The sequence below is a fragment of the Canis lupus genome, chromosome 25 (assembly GCF_011100685.1).
Source record: "Canis lupus familiaris isolate Mischka breed German Shepherd chromosome 25, alternate assembly UU_Cfam_GSD_1.0, whole genome shotgun sequence".
Taxonomy (NCBI): Eukaryota; Metazoa; Chordata; class Mammalia; order Carnivora; family Canidae; genus Canis; species Canis lupus.
The window spans coordinates 48687965-48701187 of NC_049246.1; the positions used below are offsets into that span (position 1 = coordinate 48687965).

General features: G+C 36.5%; 1 protein-coding gene and 1 pseudogene across 2 annotated transcripts in view; both read left to right on the plus strand.

Moving 5' to 3' along the window:
- RBM44 (RNA binding motif protein 44) overlaps window positions 1-13223 on the plus strand; it is a 40572-nt gene that overhangs the window by 26353 nt on the left and 996 nt on the right. For both annotated transcript variants that reach the window (XM_038574335.1, XM_038574336.1), the window contains 3 exons: window positions 393-681; window positions 4178-4323; window positions 4460-4604. In XM_038574335.1, coding sequence (XP_038430263.1) covers window positions 393-681; window positions 4178-4323; window positions 4460-4589 — 565 coding nt within the window. In that variant the 3' untranslated portion in view covers window positions 4590-4604. The remainder of the gene's footprint in view (window positions 1-392; window positions 682-4177; window positions 4324-4459; window positions 4605-13223) is intronic.
- Window positions 9308-10865, plus strand: LOC119877544 (annotated as a pseudogene).

A 13223-nucleotide genomic window follows, 5' to 3' on the forward strand; every position in this document is an offset into this window, starting at 1 on the left:
TCTTTTACTTACCATATTTGGGTTTTTTTAAAGATTTTATTTATTTGAAAAAGACAGAACAGAAACAGAGGTGGGGGGCAGAAGGAGGAGAAGAAACAGGCTCCCCGCTGAGCAGGGAGCTCGATGTGGGCTCGATCCCAGGACCCTGATATCATGACTTGAGCCAAAGTCAGACACTTAACCAGCTGAGCTACCCAAGGGCCTCTAATTTGTTTTTATTTAGTTATCCTAAATAATAAATATCCTTCCTAATCCCAAGGAAAGCATAGTAACCGTTTTATTTTTAGGGGCAGCTATTCTTGTAAAAGATATGTCTGTATCCAGTAGTTACAAAGTGAAGTGTGAGGCAATTTAGTCATTAACAACCTTTATTTTCTCCTTTTATATGTTAGATATGCATCCCTTGCTTTTAAAAAAAACATTGATGCAAAGATGGCCGTGAAAGAAATGAATGGGATAGAAATAAATGGAAAGTCAGTAAATGTGCGGCTTGTTAAAACTCCTGGAGAATATACATCACCACTTTCCTGCAAAAATGGAAATAGAGTTACTTGGAATAATCTGGAGAGAAACACCAACAAAGAAACTAACTCAGTCTCCTCTATTTCAAGATTGCCCAGAACTAGGCCAAGGCAGCTGGGATCTGAGCAAGACAATGAGTTTTTTCCTTTTGACCAGAAGGTTAGTTTTCTTGTTGGATCCCTTAAATGGTCTTTGTATAGGCCATACCGCAATAAGTAGGTTTGTAGAACAATAACTCCAGAATCAGGGATCTTGAAGTGGGAATGAGAATGTTAATCTGTATCGTTTCTAACCTTGAGTCCACCATAACCTGTTTTTTGTATGACTTAGTTGCTCTTTGGGGAGGGGGGTGAAATAGATCTTTGTGGGCCTGGTATAGACTATTTCTTTTTACCTTTAACTAGACTCTTTGCCAGTACTTTGCAGTCTTTTTTCCTCCTTTTCTTGGACACTATTCCTATGTAAGTAGTTAGTTACACTCTCCCATCATTTTTTTTCAAAGTTGATCCTTAATTCATAATCATTAAAACCATAAAATATAGTCATTTTATTATTATATGCCCTCAATTTTACCACATTGGAGTTTTATTTTATTTTTTTTAATTTTTATTTATTTATGATAGTCATACAGAGAGAGAGGGGCAGAGACACAGGCAGAGGGAGAAGCAGGCTCCATGCACCGGGAGCCCGATGCGGGATTCGATCCCGGGTCTCCAGGATCACGCCCTGGGCCAAAGGCAGGCGCTAAACCGCTGCGCCACCCAGGGATCCCCCTCATTGGGGTTTTAAACACTACATGGAAAATGATGAAGTTGCCCCCTTCACTCTTGTCTCCACTGCTCAGCAAAATGCCCAGGGTCCTAGAGGAATGCCACAAATTTTTAAAAAATTTACATAGAGTAAAATTCACTCCTTTTGGTATTTCTGAGTTTAGGCAATGCACATGGACGTGTAACTACCACCACAATCAGGATACAGCACGGTTCCATCATTCCATCATTCCAGAACGTTGTCTGGAATGTCTGTTTCCTGTTCTTACTTTACCTTTTCCAGAATGTCATATAAATGAATATTATGTAACCTTATTAGTCTGACAGCTTACTGCATTTGAGAGTAATCCATATTGTTTGGTAATAGCATTTCATTCCTGTTCATGTTTTGACCATTTTTATAGGGTTATGTTTTTTAGGTTTTTATTTAAATTCCAGTTAACATACAGCTAACTGGAATGGTTACAGTTAATGGTGATTCAATTCTTCCTTACATCAACTGGTACTCCTCACAACGAATGTGTCCTTTATCCCAATCCCCTGTCTAGCTCCTCACCTCCCCACTGGTAACCATCAGTTTGTTCTCTTTAGTTAAGAATCTGTTTCTTAATTTGTCTGTTTCTCTACCTTTTTCCCCCTTTGCTAATTTTTTTGTTTCTTAAATTCAACGTATGAGTGAAATCATGTGGTATGTTTTTCTCGGTCTTATTTCACTTACTGTTACACACTCTAGCTCTATCCATGTCATTTCAAATAGCAAGATTCCATTCTTTCTTATGGCTGAGTAATATTCCAGCATATATATATATCGGTATATATATATCTATACATATATGCATATATATATATCTATATACACACACACACACACACACACACACACACATATCTTCTTTCTCCATTCATCAATTCCAAAAGATGAGTAATATGATTTAAAAATGAGTAGAAGACATGAATAGACATTTTTCCAAAGATGACATCCAGATGGCCAACAGACATGTGAAAATATACCCAACATCACTTATCAGGGAAATGCAAATCAAAACCACAATGAGATACCACCTCACACATGTCGTAACGGCTAAAATCAACAACACAGCAAACAACAGATGTTGGCAAGGATGTGGAGAAAGAGGAGCCCTCTTACACTGTTGGTGGGAATGCAAGATGGTGCAGCCATTCTGGAAAAGACTATGGAGGTTTCTCAGTTAAAAATAGAAGTAACCTATCACCCAGCAAATTGCACTACTGAGTATTTACCCAAAGAATACAAAAATACTAATCCAAAGGGATACATAGACCTTGATTTTTATAGCAGCATTATTTACAATAGCCAGATTATGGCAACCACCCAAGTGTCCATCGATTGATGAATTGTTTATTATTAAGCTTTGAGAGGTTTTTAATGTTCTGAGTACACACACCTTTTATAAGATACATCCATGATTTGGGAATACTCTTTCTAACCTGTACTTAGTCTTTTCCTTCTAATACATCTTAAAAGAGTTTTTATTTTTATGAAATATAATTTATCAATCTTTTTACTTTTTAACTTGTGCTTTTAGTGTTGTATCTAAGAAATCATGGCAAAACGCATAGTCACAAAGATTTTGAGTTAATTTTTATTTAATGTATGAGCTATTAGCACTTTTCTTTTTTCAGCTTCTCAACATTTATTCATTACATTCATCTATTTAGAAAATATCTACTGTCTACAATGAAAAGCAGAGCCTGTCTCTGCTACCTACTCATTATGTGGCTGGGCAAATTACCTAATCTCTGCGTCTGAGCTTCCTCGTCTTATAATGGGAGTAAAAGTTCCTACTCCACAAATGTTGTGAGGTTTAAATGAGTTTGACACAGAAAAAAAACCTTAGAAGAGTGCCTGCCACAGAAAACGCACTCACCTAATGGTAGCTATTACTATGGTCTAGTAGTGATTTGGTTCTTTCTTGGAAATCTCATCCTTTCTGTGGTTTGAACTCACTTAAACTACTGGATCCCAAACTCGTATGTGTTCAACAGTTATTGCATGCCAATCGTATACATAAACATTCTGGGCACATTCTGGGAAAGCAGCACTGAACAACACAGCGTAGAACTCTGTGTTCTTGTATAGTGAAACCTACTAATGTTCTGATGGGAGAGAGACAGTAGTTCTGTATCTTGCCCAGTCTGTTCATCTAGACTTAAAGTCTCAGTTCTTCCTTTAGTTTTCACTTTTAAGGGATATATAGTGGTTTCATACCATTTATAGCCTACTTGCATGATTAATGGTAATTAATTAACCATTTTAATTTTATCTGTTCAATTGGATTGTAAGATTCATAGGTGGAGGGGGTTCTGTTGTATATGACTAGTTTTCCTTCCATAATATGTAGTCCAGTTCTGGGCATATAGTTTGTATTGACTACATATTTAGTAAATAAAATTTAGAATATTTATAGTTACTATGTAAACTAGTGTTTCTCTGTCAGGTAAGAGAACTAAGCCTCCATGCTATAAGCCTAAGATATCCACTGTATGTAGTGAATTAACCCCTCTCCTGTGCACTGAGAATGGAACTAGTTATGTCCTATCTTTAGAGAAATTGAGAAAATAGTTAACACCTGTGTTCTGTGGTTCAGATAAGTAATTCCAGTTGAGAAAGGCTAATTTAGACATAGCTTCAAATATTTTGCCACTGTTAGAAAACATGTGTGACTTTTTTTTTAAATATGGCTCTGAACATGGCTCAAAAAAATCTACTTGGTATAAATAATCCCAAATCAAAGTAAATTTCGTAGGAACTTTTATTTTACCATTTGTAATTTTAAATTTTATTTTAATTAAGCCAAAGTATCTATTGGTCACTGATTTTAAGAAAACTTTAAATGTTTATTTAGGGTGTCAAGAAGAATTGTAAACAGATTGAATCAACTAAATTAATACCTGACCCACCTATTCAATTCATACCTCCAAATACACTGAATCTACGTAGCTTTACCAAAATCATGAAGAGACTGGCTGAACTACATCCAGAAGTTAGTAGGTAATGGCTGCAATTCTATTTTAAGTGGTTTTAATATTTTTATGTAAAAATATAGTTCGGTGTGATAACTTACCCATATTTAGAATGTGTTACTTTGGAAAGAACAAGTGCTTATGTGTGTTTTTCTCTCGTACAGAGAACATATTATAGATGCTCTTCAGGAAGTAAGAATAAATCATAAAGGTTTTCTGAATGGCTTATCTATTAATACTATTGTGGAAATGACTTCGTCTGTTTTGAAAAATTCTACTTCCAGTTTGGAATAAAGGAAGCAACAAGAGGTAAATCAAGTATATCTTTTATATTTAAATATTACTTTAAAATGTTAAGCTATTGATTTTTTCAAATAAAAAATAGTATTGAATTTAAGGTAACAAAATAAGTATAAAATTAAGACACAAACATACTGCATTAGTTAACTATTAATGCAAAACCATTTGCCCAAAACTTAATTGCTTAAATGACATTCATCATCCCAGAGTTTGCAGGTCAGGATTCAGGAGTGGCTTAGCCGGGTGGTTTTCCCTTAGGAACTCTTGTGATGTTGCAGTCAAGATGTTGCCTGGGCTGCAGCCATTAGAAGGCTTGGCTGAGACTGGAGGATGTGCTGCTAAGATGGCTGTTGGCCACACAGGCCTCCGTTGGGGCTGCTTAAGAGTCTTTACATTGTGGCAGCTGGCTTCCCCAGAGAGAGGGAACAATATGGAGGCTGCAGTGTCTCCATGACCTACTCACACTTCATGGTTTCTGTCACATTTTAGGTGTGAGTCATTGTATGCAATCCACACTCAAGGGGAAGGGAATTAATAAGCTCTACCTATTGCAGAAAGGTGTACCAACGAATTTGTGTATATATTTTTAATTATATGCACAAACATAGAATTCTTTGTTATAGTGAATGGAGATTTGTTTTCAGTTATTGCTATCTAGGTAGGTTAAAGCCAACTTGCTATAGAGAACAGCTAGAAAAGCTGTATAAATGTAAAGAACATCTATTTAAACAAGGCACTGGAGAGCCATCCAGGTAATGATGAATTAGTGGGCCATGGGACAGAGATGAGTCTCAGGGAAATATGCCCAATATTTGGGACCACTTTTCCCCTGGTATTACTTGCAAGAGGGGTAGCTAGTTTAAGGAGTCCTTCTGATAGCACTGAAATGAGGGAGATGGGGCCTTGGTGAACTCTTAGCAATGGATTGGAACTCCAGCAGGTTGTACTCTAGTAGTAACTATGAACTAGAAACACATAGTTCCTCAGAGGGACTGTAACTCAGCATCAGAATTTATTGCCTGAGCTGGAGTGAAATGATCTACAGTTATTTCTGACATGCACCTAGCAGAAAAGAAAAATTATCTGGAATAAAGTAATATAATTTTAGGCTTCAAATTATTTTTACCAGCAATTTCACACATATTAGTTATTTTGTAAATAAGAGTGCACCATCAAAAATAACTAATACATGAAATGAGACCACATAAAGGAAAACTAGCATAAATGCTAGACAATAGAAACTGCCCACAGGGACTCCAGATATTTAAGTTATCAGACACTTAAAAGAATAAATCGATAGACTGTTTGCAAAAATGGCCATAATTACTCTCTTCCCTGCATTTGTGACCCTTTGCAATGTCATTTTGAATGCAATGTCATTTTGAAGCTCCTTTCATCAAGATGTAGAGTCTGTTTTCCCACCACTTGAATCTAGACTAGCGTTTTGATTCGCTTTGACAAGTTGTGCCATTTCCAAGTCTAGTCTTCAAGAGGACTTGATTACTCTGCTGTCTCTTGGAAATTTGCTGCAGCCACGTGAAGAAGCCCAGACAGTCTGTCAGAGGATAAAAGATTACATGGAGCATAGCCAAGGCATTCCAGCCTATAGCCAGCTGCTGGTAAACATGTGACGGAACCTGGCATAGATCAGGAGGTCAACCCACCCAACCTGGCAGCTGTCCATAGAGTCATGAGCAAGCCCAACCAAGATGAGAAAAATCCCCCATCTGCCAGCCTGTTGCTAAACTGGCAGAATTAGAAGCTTAAATAGATGGTCATTGTTTTAAGCTATGAAGTTTTGAAGATGACTTACTGCACAGCAAAAGCTAACTGATTCAGATGTATTATATTCAGGGGGACAGAAGACAAGATTGAGAATTTCAATATAGAACTGAAAATATTTTAAAAATGGAAATTCCATTAATGAAAAATAGAACAACTTAATAACTCAGTCAATAGGTTCTACAGCATTTTAGACAAATAGTTGGAAGTGAGAATTAGATAGGTCAGAAGAAACTATAGAATGAAGCACAGACATAGAAAAGGATAGAAAACAGAAGATGCGGAGTGAGAGGTATATGTGTGCAACTGAGTTTTAACAAAAAGAAGGGAAAGAAAATAGAACACAATTTAAAAAAAAAAAAGATGTCTGAAACATTTTTTAAGTGTTGAGAAACATCAAGCTGCAAAGTCAATAAAACCCTTTCAGATCCCAAGCAGGAAAAATAAAAAGACATCCAGTAGACACATAGGAAATGTTGTATACCAAGAAAGCACATTGGAGAATCAATGCTCAATATTTTTATTGGGGGCTGGTAACATAGGACCCACTGTCTAGCGCATACCAAAGTTCCAGACTCTAAGAAGGAAAGCAACTGTTCAACATAAGCCATATTGTTCATACAGTACAGTGAGCCACTCTTACCACTTCTGGGATTGGTGGAAACCCTTCCAAAATCCAAGTTCCTAGACTCTAGTCAAGAGCTAGCATAGCAATCAGGTCTTTCTAAGGAGAGCAGTCCCAGCTCTGCTGTGTTAACTCTCCTCCTACACATATATCAGTTGATATCAGACTTTGGTAAGTAAAGGATGCATGTTGTAATCTTTGGGGCAATCCGTAAAAGAACAATCTTTTTTTTAAAGATTTTATTTATTTACTTGAGAGAGAGCACACACATGCTCAAGAGCAGGAGTGACAGAGGGGGAGGGAGAAGCAGACTCCCCAATGACTAAGTAGAGAACCCGATGTGGGGCTCAACTCCAGAACCCCAAGATCATGATCTGAGCTGAAGGCAGACACTTAACCGACTGAGCCACCCAGGTGCCCCTAAAAGAACAATTTTTAAAGCATACACAAAATGAAGTTGGAGCCTTAACCTACATACAGAAACTAATTCAAGATGGATCAAAGACCTAAACAGAGGAGCCAAAATTATAAAACTCTTAAAACAGAGGAAAAGCTTCACAACACTGGATTTAGCAATGATTTCTTGGATATGAAAAGATAGATAAATTAGACTTCATCAAAATTAAAAATGTGCATCCAAGGACACTCTCAACAGAGGCAGCTCACAGAATGAGAGGAAGTACTGATAAGGGTCAATATCCAAAATATATAAAGAATATCTACAACTCAGCAACAATTTGAAAAGCCATAATTTTTAAATGGGAAAAAGATTTGAATAGATATTTCTCCAAAAAGATAAGCAAATAGCCAATAAGCACATAAAAATATGCTCACTATCACTCGTCATTAGGAAAATGCTATCAAAACCACAACAACACAGCACTTTGCATCCATTAGGATGGTTATTACCAGAAAACAAAAACAAAACTCACCCCCAAAACAAAAAACCCTGAACAGAAAATGACAAGTGATAGTGAAGAAACTTCATGCATTGCTGGTGGGAATACCACCACTACTATGGAAGATAGTAAGGCAGTTCCTCAAAACATTAAACATAGAATTACCGTATGATCCAGCAGTTCCACTTCTGGGTAGCTGAAAGAACTGAAAGCAGGGATACAAACAGGTAATTTGTAGACTCGTGTTCAAAGCAGCATTATTCATAAGAACTAAAAAAGGTGGGAGCAGTCCAAACATCCATCAGTGGATGACTAGACAAAGTGTGATATATACATACCATGGAATATTATTCAGCCTTGATGGAAATGAAATTCTGACCCATGGAGCAACATAGATGAACTTTGAAGACTGAGAGAGGTGAAATAAGCCAGTCATAAAAGCACAAATATTGCATGAAACCACTTCTACAAGGGACCTGGAGTAGTCAAATTCATAGAGAGAAAAGTAGAATGGTGATCACTGGGCTGGTGGAGGGGGAGAATGGTGTTCCTGTTTAATGGTAAGAGTTTCTGTTTAGGAAGCTGGAAGAGTTCTGGAGATCGATGATGGTGATGATTGCCAAACAGTCTGAATATACTTAATGCCAAAGAACTGTACACTTAAAAATGGTTGATTTTATGTTATGTATATTTTAGCCACAATATTTAAAAACTTACAATACCAATGCTAACATAGGGGGTATGGATTAATAAAAGTGTTTTTTAATCTACAAAAGTATGTAATAAAGGAGAGTGAAAAGAACACATTAGAATAGGCAGAGCAAATAGGAAGCACTGAGTAAGATGATGAAAGCCCAGTTATGTCAATTTTTAAATATGAATGTGTGAATGAACAAAAAATTTTTATGAAAGACTCATATGAGTCTTATGAAAGACTCATAAGACAATCTTATGAAAGATTGCCAGATTGGATTTTTAAAAACCAACTATAGAATATCTCCAGAAACACGTCTTAAAAATATTAGGCTATCAAAACATAAAAGGATGGAAGGATGCCTGGGGGCTCAGTCGGTGAAGCATCTCCCTTTGGCTCAGCTCATGATCCCAGGGTTCTGGGATGGAATCCTATGGGGCTCCCTGCTCAGTGGGGAGCCTGGTACTCCCTCTTCCTCTGCCCCTTCCCTGCTTGTGCTTTCTCTTTCTCTCTCTCTCTCTCTCTCTCTCTCTATCTCAAGTAAATAAATAAAATCTTAAAAGAAGAAGATAAAAGGATGGAAAAAGAACCATGGTATATTAATGTATTAGACAAAGTAGACTCTAAAGCAGTAAAATTACTGAAGAAATATTTAATTTACCAAGAATAACAGTTTGAAATTTGTGTGCATCTGGTAAAACATCGTGACGTATATAAAACAGATATTTCCAGAACTATCAGGAGAAATTGCCAAGTTTACAATTATAATGGGAAATTTTAACATACCTCTCTGGTAGAAGAAGCCCCCCCCCCAAAAAAAAAACAGGGATAATATAAATGATTTGAACAATCCAAATAACCATCTTGACTTTCTGGACATCATATAGAATGTAAGGCACATCACAACTGCAACGTTAAGTCTCTTCAGGTCATCTGAAATGTTTACAGAGTTTGGCCATATGCTAGACTGTAATGTAAGTCTCAATAAACACTAAAGGATTGAAAAATCCTTTGTTGTCTGCTTACAATTTAAATAACGTAGGAATCCTTTCCTTCCGCGGGGTTGTTGAGAACTCTGAAGCAAACAAGTGGTGAATACAATGTGGAGAGGACTTGGGGGAGAATAAGTAACGAATTTTCCCAACCTATAATGGCATCTAATTCAGCTGTAGAAATTGACAATGAAAGTGATAATTCTTCTGGTAGCAGCTTGTTTAAGACTCAGTGTGTCCCTTACTCACCAAAACAGGGGCAAAGAAACCCTATTAAAAAGTTTGTTCGAAAAAAAAAAAAAAAAGTTTGTTCGTTCATCTGGAGGTGTTGAAGCAAGGGATTCATCTAGTGACTCCTCTTTTGAACCAAGACCCCTGACTTTAAAAGCTATTTTTGAAAGATTCAAAAAAAAGGAACGTAAAAAGAGGAAATATAAGCCAAAAGAAAGACCAAGGGGAAGACCAGAAGGAAGAAAAACCACTAGATGCTCCTGAATAAATAAGAAACAAGTTAAAGACAAAGGATCTGGGTTCCCATTTTTAGAATCTGAGAATGTAAAAACGCCATTACCATGGAGAAAGATTTTAAGCTTTGAGCAAGCGGTGGCAAGAGGATTTTTCAACTACCTTGAAAAATTGAAGTATGAATACTATCTCAAGGAATCCTTGAAACAAATGAATGTTGGTGAAGATTTAGAAAGGGAAGATTTTGACAGTCGTAGATACAAATACTTGGATGATGATGGATCTCTCTCTCCTATTGAAGAGTCAGAAACAGTGGAAGAGGCTGCAACAACTCTTGAACATGATGATGGATGTGATATCAAATTGGTGGACAATAATGAATCCATAGTAAGTTCTGAAATACCAAAGAAAATGAATCTGTATTTACGACAAGAGGACTATACTGAAGAAGCTGCGTCTAAAAAGAGAGCATAAAAATCCAAAAACATGGGACAGAGGATAGAATGGTCTGAAAAGGAAGAGATAGGAATATGAATATTAAGGCTTTTCACTTGAAAACAGTGTCTGGACTTAAAGGGCTCTAAAGAAATTGGACCTCAAAGATTACAGTGGGGAGTTTTTGAAGTATGTCCATATTCAAGTGGAGATCCAAGAAGACCTCTGGACAGTGACAGCTGTGGATTGAACAAAAGTTTGTTTTAAAAGTGCTATTTTGAAGATCATCACTCTGGCTTTGGTGGAACTATGGTGATTGGCGGCAGAAGGAATTACATGTCAAATATCTTAAATAAAAATTTTATTAACTTTGTCAAATATCTTAAATAAAAATTTTATTAACTTTGTCAAATATCTTAAATAAAAATTTATTTATTAAATAAATAAATTAAATAAATAAATAAATAAATAAATAAATAAATAACCTAGGAATCAGCCGAAGAAAGATAAATAGGGAATCACTATGTTTGGCAATAAATGTCTAAATAACCAGTGAGTGGAAGAAAAAAAATCACATAATGAAAACTAGAACATAGATTTTAGTTAAAGGATGATAATGAAAATCCACACCAAAACCTGAGGGATGCTCTTAGAGCTTGGTAACTTGACATGGATAGCCTTAAATTCCTGTGTCATAAAAATGACACAAAATTCATGAGCAGAGTCTGTTATTCAAGAAGTTAGAAAAAAAAAAAAAGTAATAGCCCCAAGGAAGTACAAGAAGTATGACAGCTACTGAAGTAAGAACAAATATACAGTAAGGATGAATAAACCCAAAAGTTGATTGTTGAAGAAATATAATAAAGTTGACAGACCCCTGATGAAACTGATAAAGCAAAAAATGTAAGAACAAGGTAAAGAATATTTTTCACAAAAGAAATATCACTACATATCTTACAGTCATGGAAGAGATGAGAGGACAATTGTGAATGACTTTATAATATATTCAAATTTTTATGAAGTGGGCAACTTCCTAGGAAGATTCAATTTAACAAAAAAGTATAGAAAAGTTTTACTAGTCTTGTATTTATTAAAGAAATTGAATCAAATAAAACTCTTCCCACAAAATAAAATTCAGGCTCAGATGGCTATATGGCTATATTAATGAATTCCTCAAACATTTAAGGAAGAAGAAATATCAGTCTTAAGGTTGTCAGAGAAATCCGTATAGTCATGATACCAAAACCAGACCAACATTACAAGAATAGAAAATTATAGAACAATTTCATGAATGTGGATGCAGAAATTCTTTTAAAAATATTAGACTGAATCCAACAATTTTTAAGAATACTACTACTTTATGGCCAAGCTGACTTTATTTCAGGAATGGAAGTTTCCTTTAACATTTGAAAATCAGTGTAACTTGCCCTGTGAAGAGAACAATGGAGGAAAATTACCTTATTTCAGTAGATGAAGAAATTGTTGATAAAATTCACCATCTATACGTGACCAAATTCTGAACAAGCAAGAAACAAAATGTCAAATCTTTTCTTCTCATGAGAACTCTCAGGGCCTTGAGACTTCATTTTACATGCAAACTAACAAGTTCGCTTGCCATAGTTTCATTAATGCTGGCAAAAGACATGAGCCTCCTGGGACAGAGACAGAGGAGTTCTTTCCCTGCAGCAGTAGCAGTAGGCAACCCAGTGAGGACCAGGTGATGCCACACATACAGCGGTTATGTTACAGGAAGAACTGCAAGCTTAGGGAACCCAAATATTTTAGTATGGGCTGCAGGCAAACCGGCCAGGCCTTCGCCATGGAGGGAGATATCTGTATTATACTGGACATCTTTGTTTTCAAAATAATAAATTTCATGTAGTAGGAATTCATGAATAAACCAGTTCGTGAGTCTATCTGTATGATACTAGCTGAGATACTTCATAGGGAATAGAACAGATTTTTTTTTTTTGTTCACGACATTGCCACATTTTTACCACGACGATACCCGGTTTTCTCTGTTGAAACAGTCTGAATAGTTCTCTGTGGATATGATATCTGGTGGCCTGTTTGTTTTGATGCAGTAGTGTTTAGTGATACACTTCGTCAAGGGATAGAATTTAAATGAGTATTTTTGATATTCGTAAACATGAAAAATAAGTTAAATGTCGATTGGTTTAGTAGCAGAGTGCCCTGATAAGTAACTACAGTAGTCCCTCCCTGCTTCTCTTCCGGGGATACCTTCCAAGATCCCTGGTGGGTGCCTGAAACCACAGATTGTACCAAACCCTACATGTATGCTGTGCTTTTTCCTGTACACACAAACCTGTGATAGTTTAATCCGCAAAGTAGGCACAGTAAGAGAGTAACAACAACCACCAATAAAAACAGTTACAACAACATAGTGTAATAAAGGTCATGTGAATGTGGTGTGTCTCTGAAATCACACTGTGCCTAGCCTCCTTGTGGTGGTGTGTGATGGTAAAATGCCCCCGTGATGAGACGAGATGAGGGAGGTAGGTGACGTGGCGGTAGGTGACCACTGATGACCTCCTGACAGGACCTGAGACGGAAGGTCGTCTGCTTCTGCTCCTGGGCCCTGGTGGACCTCGGGTGATGAAGCCTCGGGAAGTAAGAGTGCAGAGAAGGGGGGACTTCTATAGATCTTTCTGTGGAATATTGGAGTTAGTATAATCAATATGTTTTATGATTGATTTCTCCTTTTTTCTTGATCTA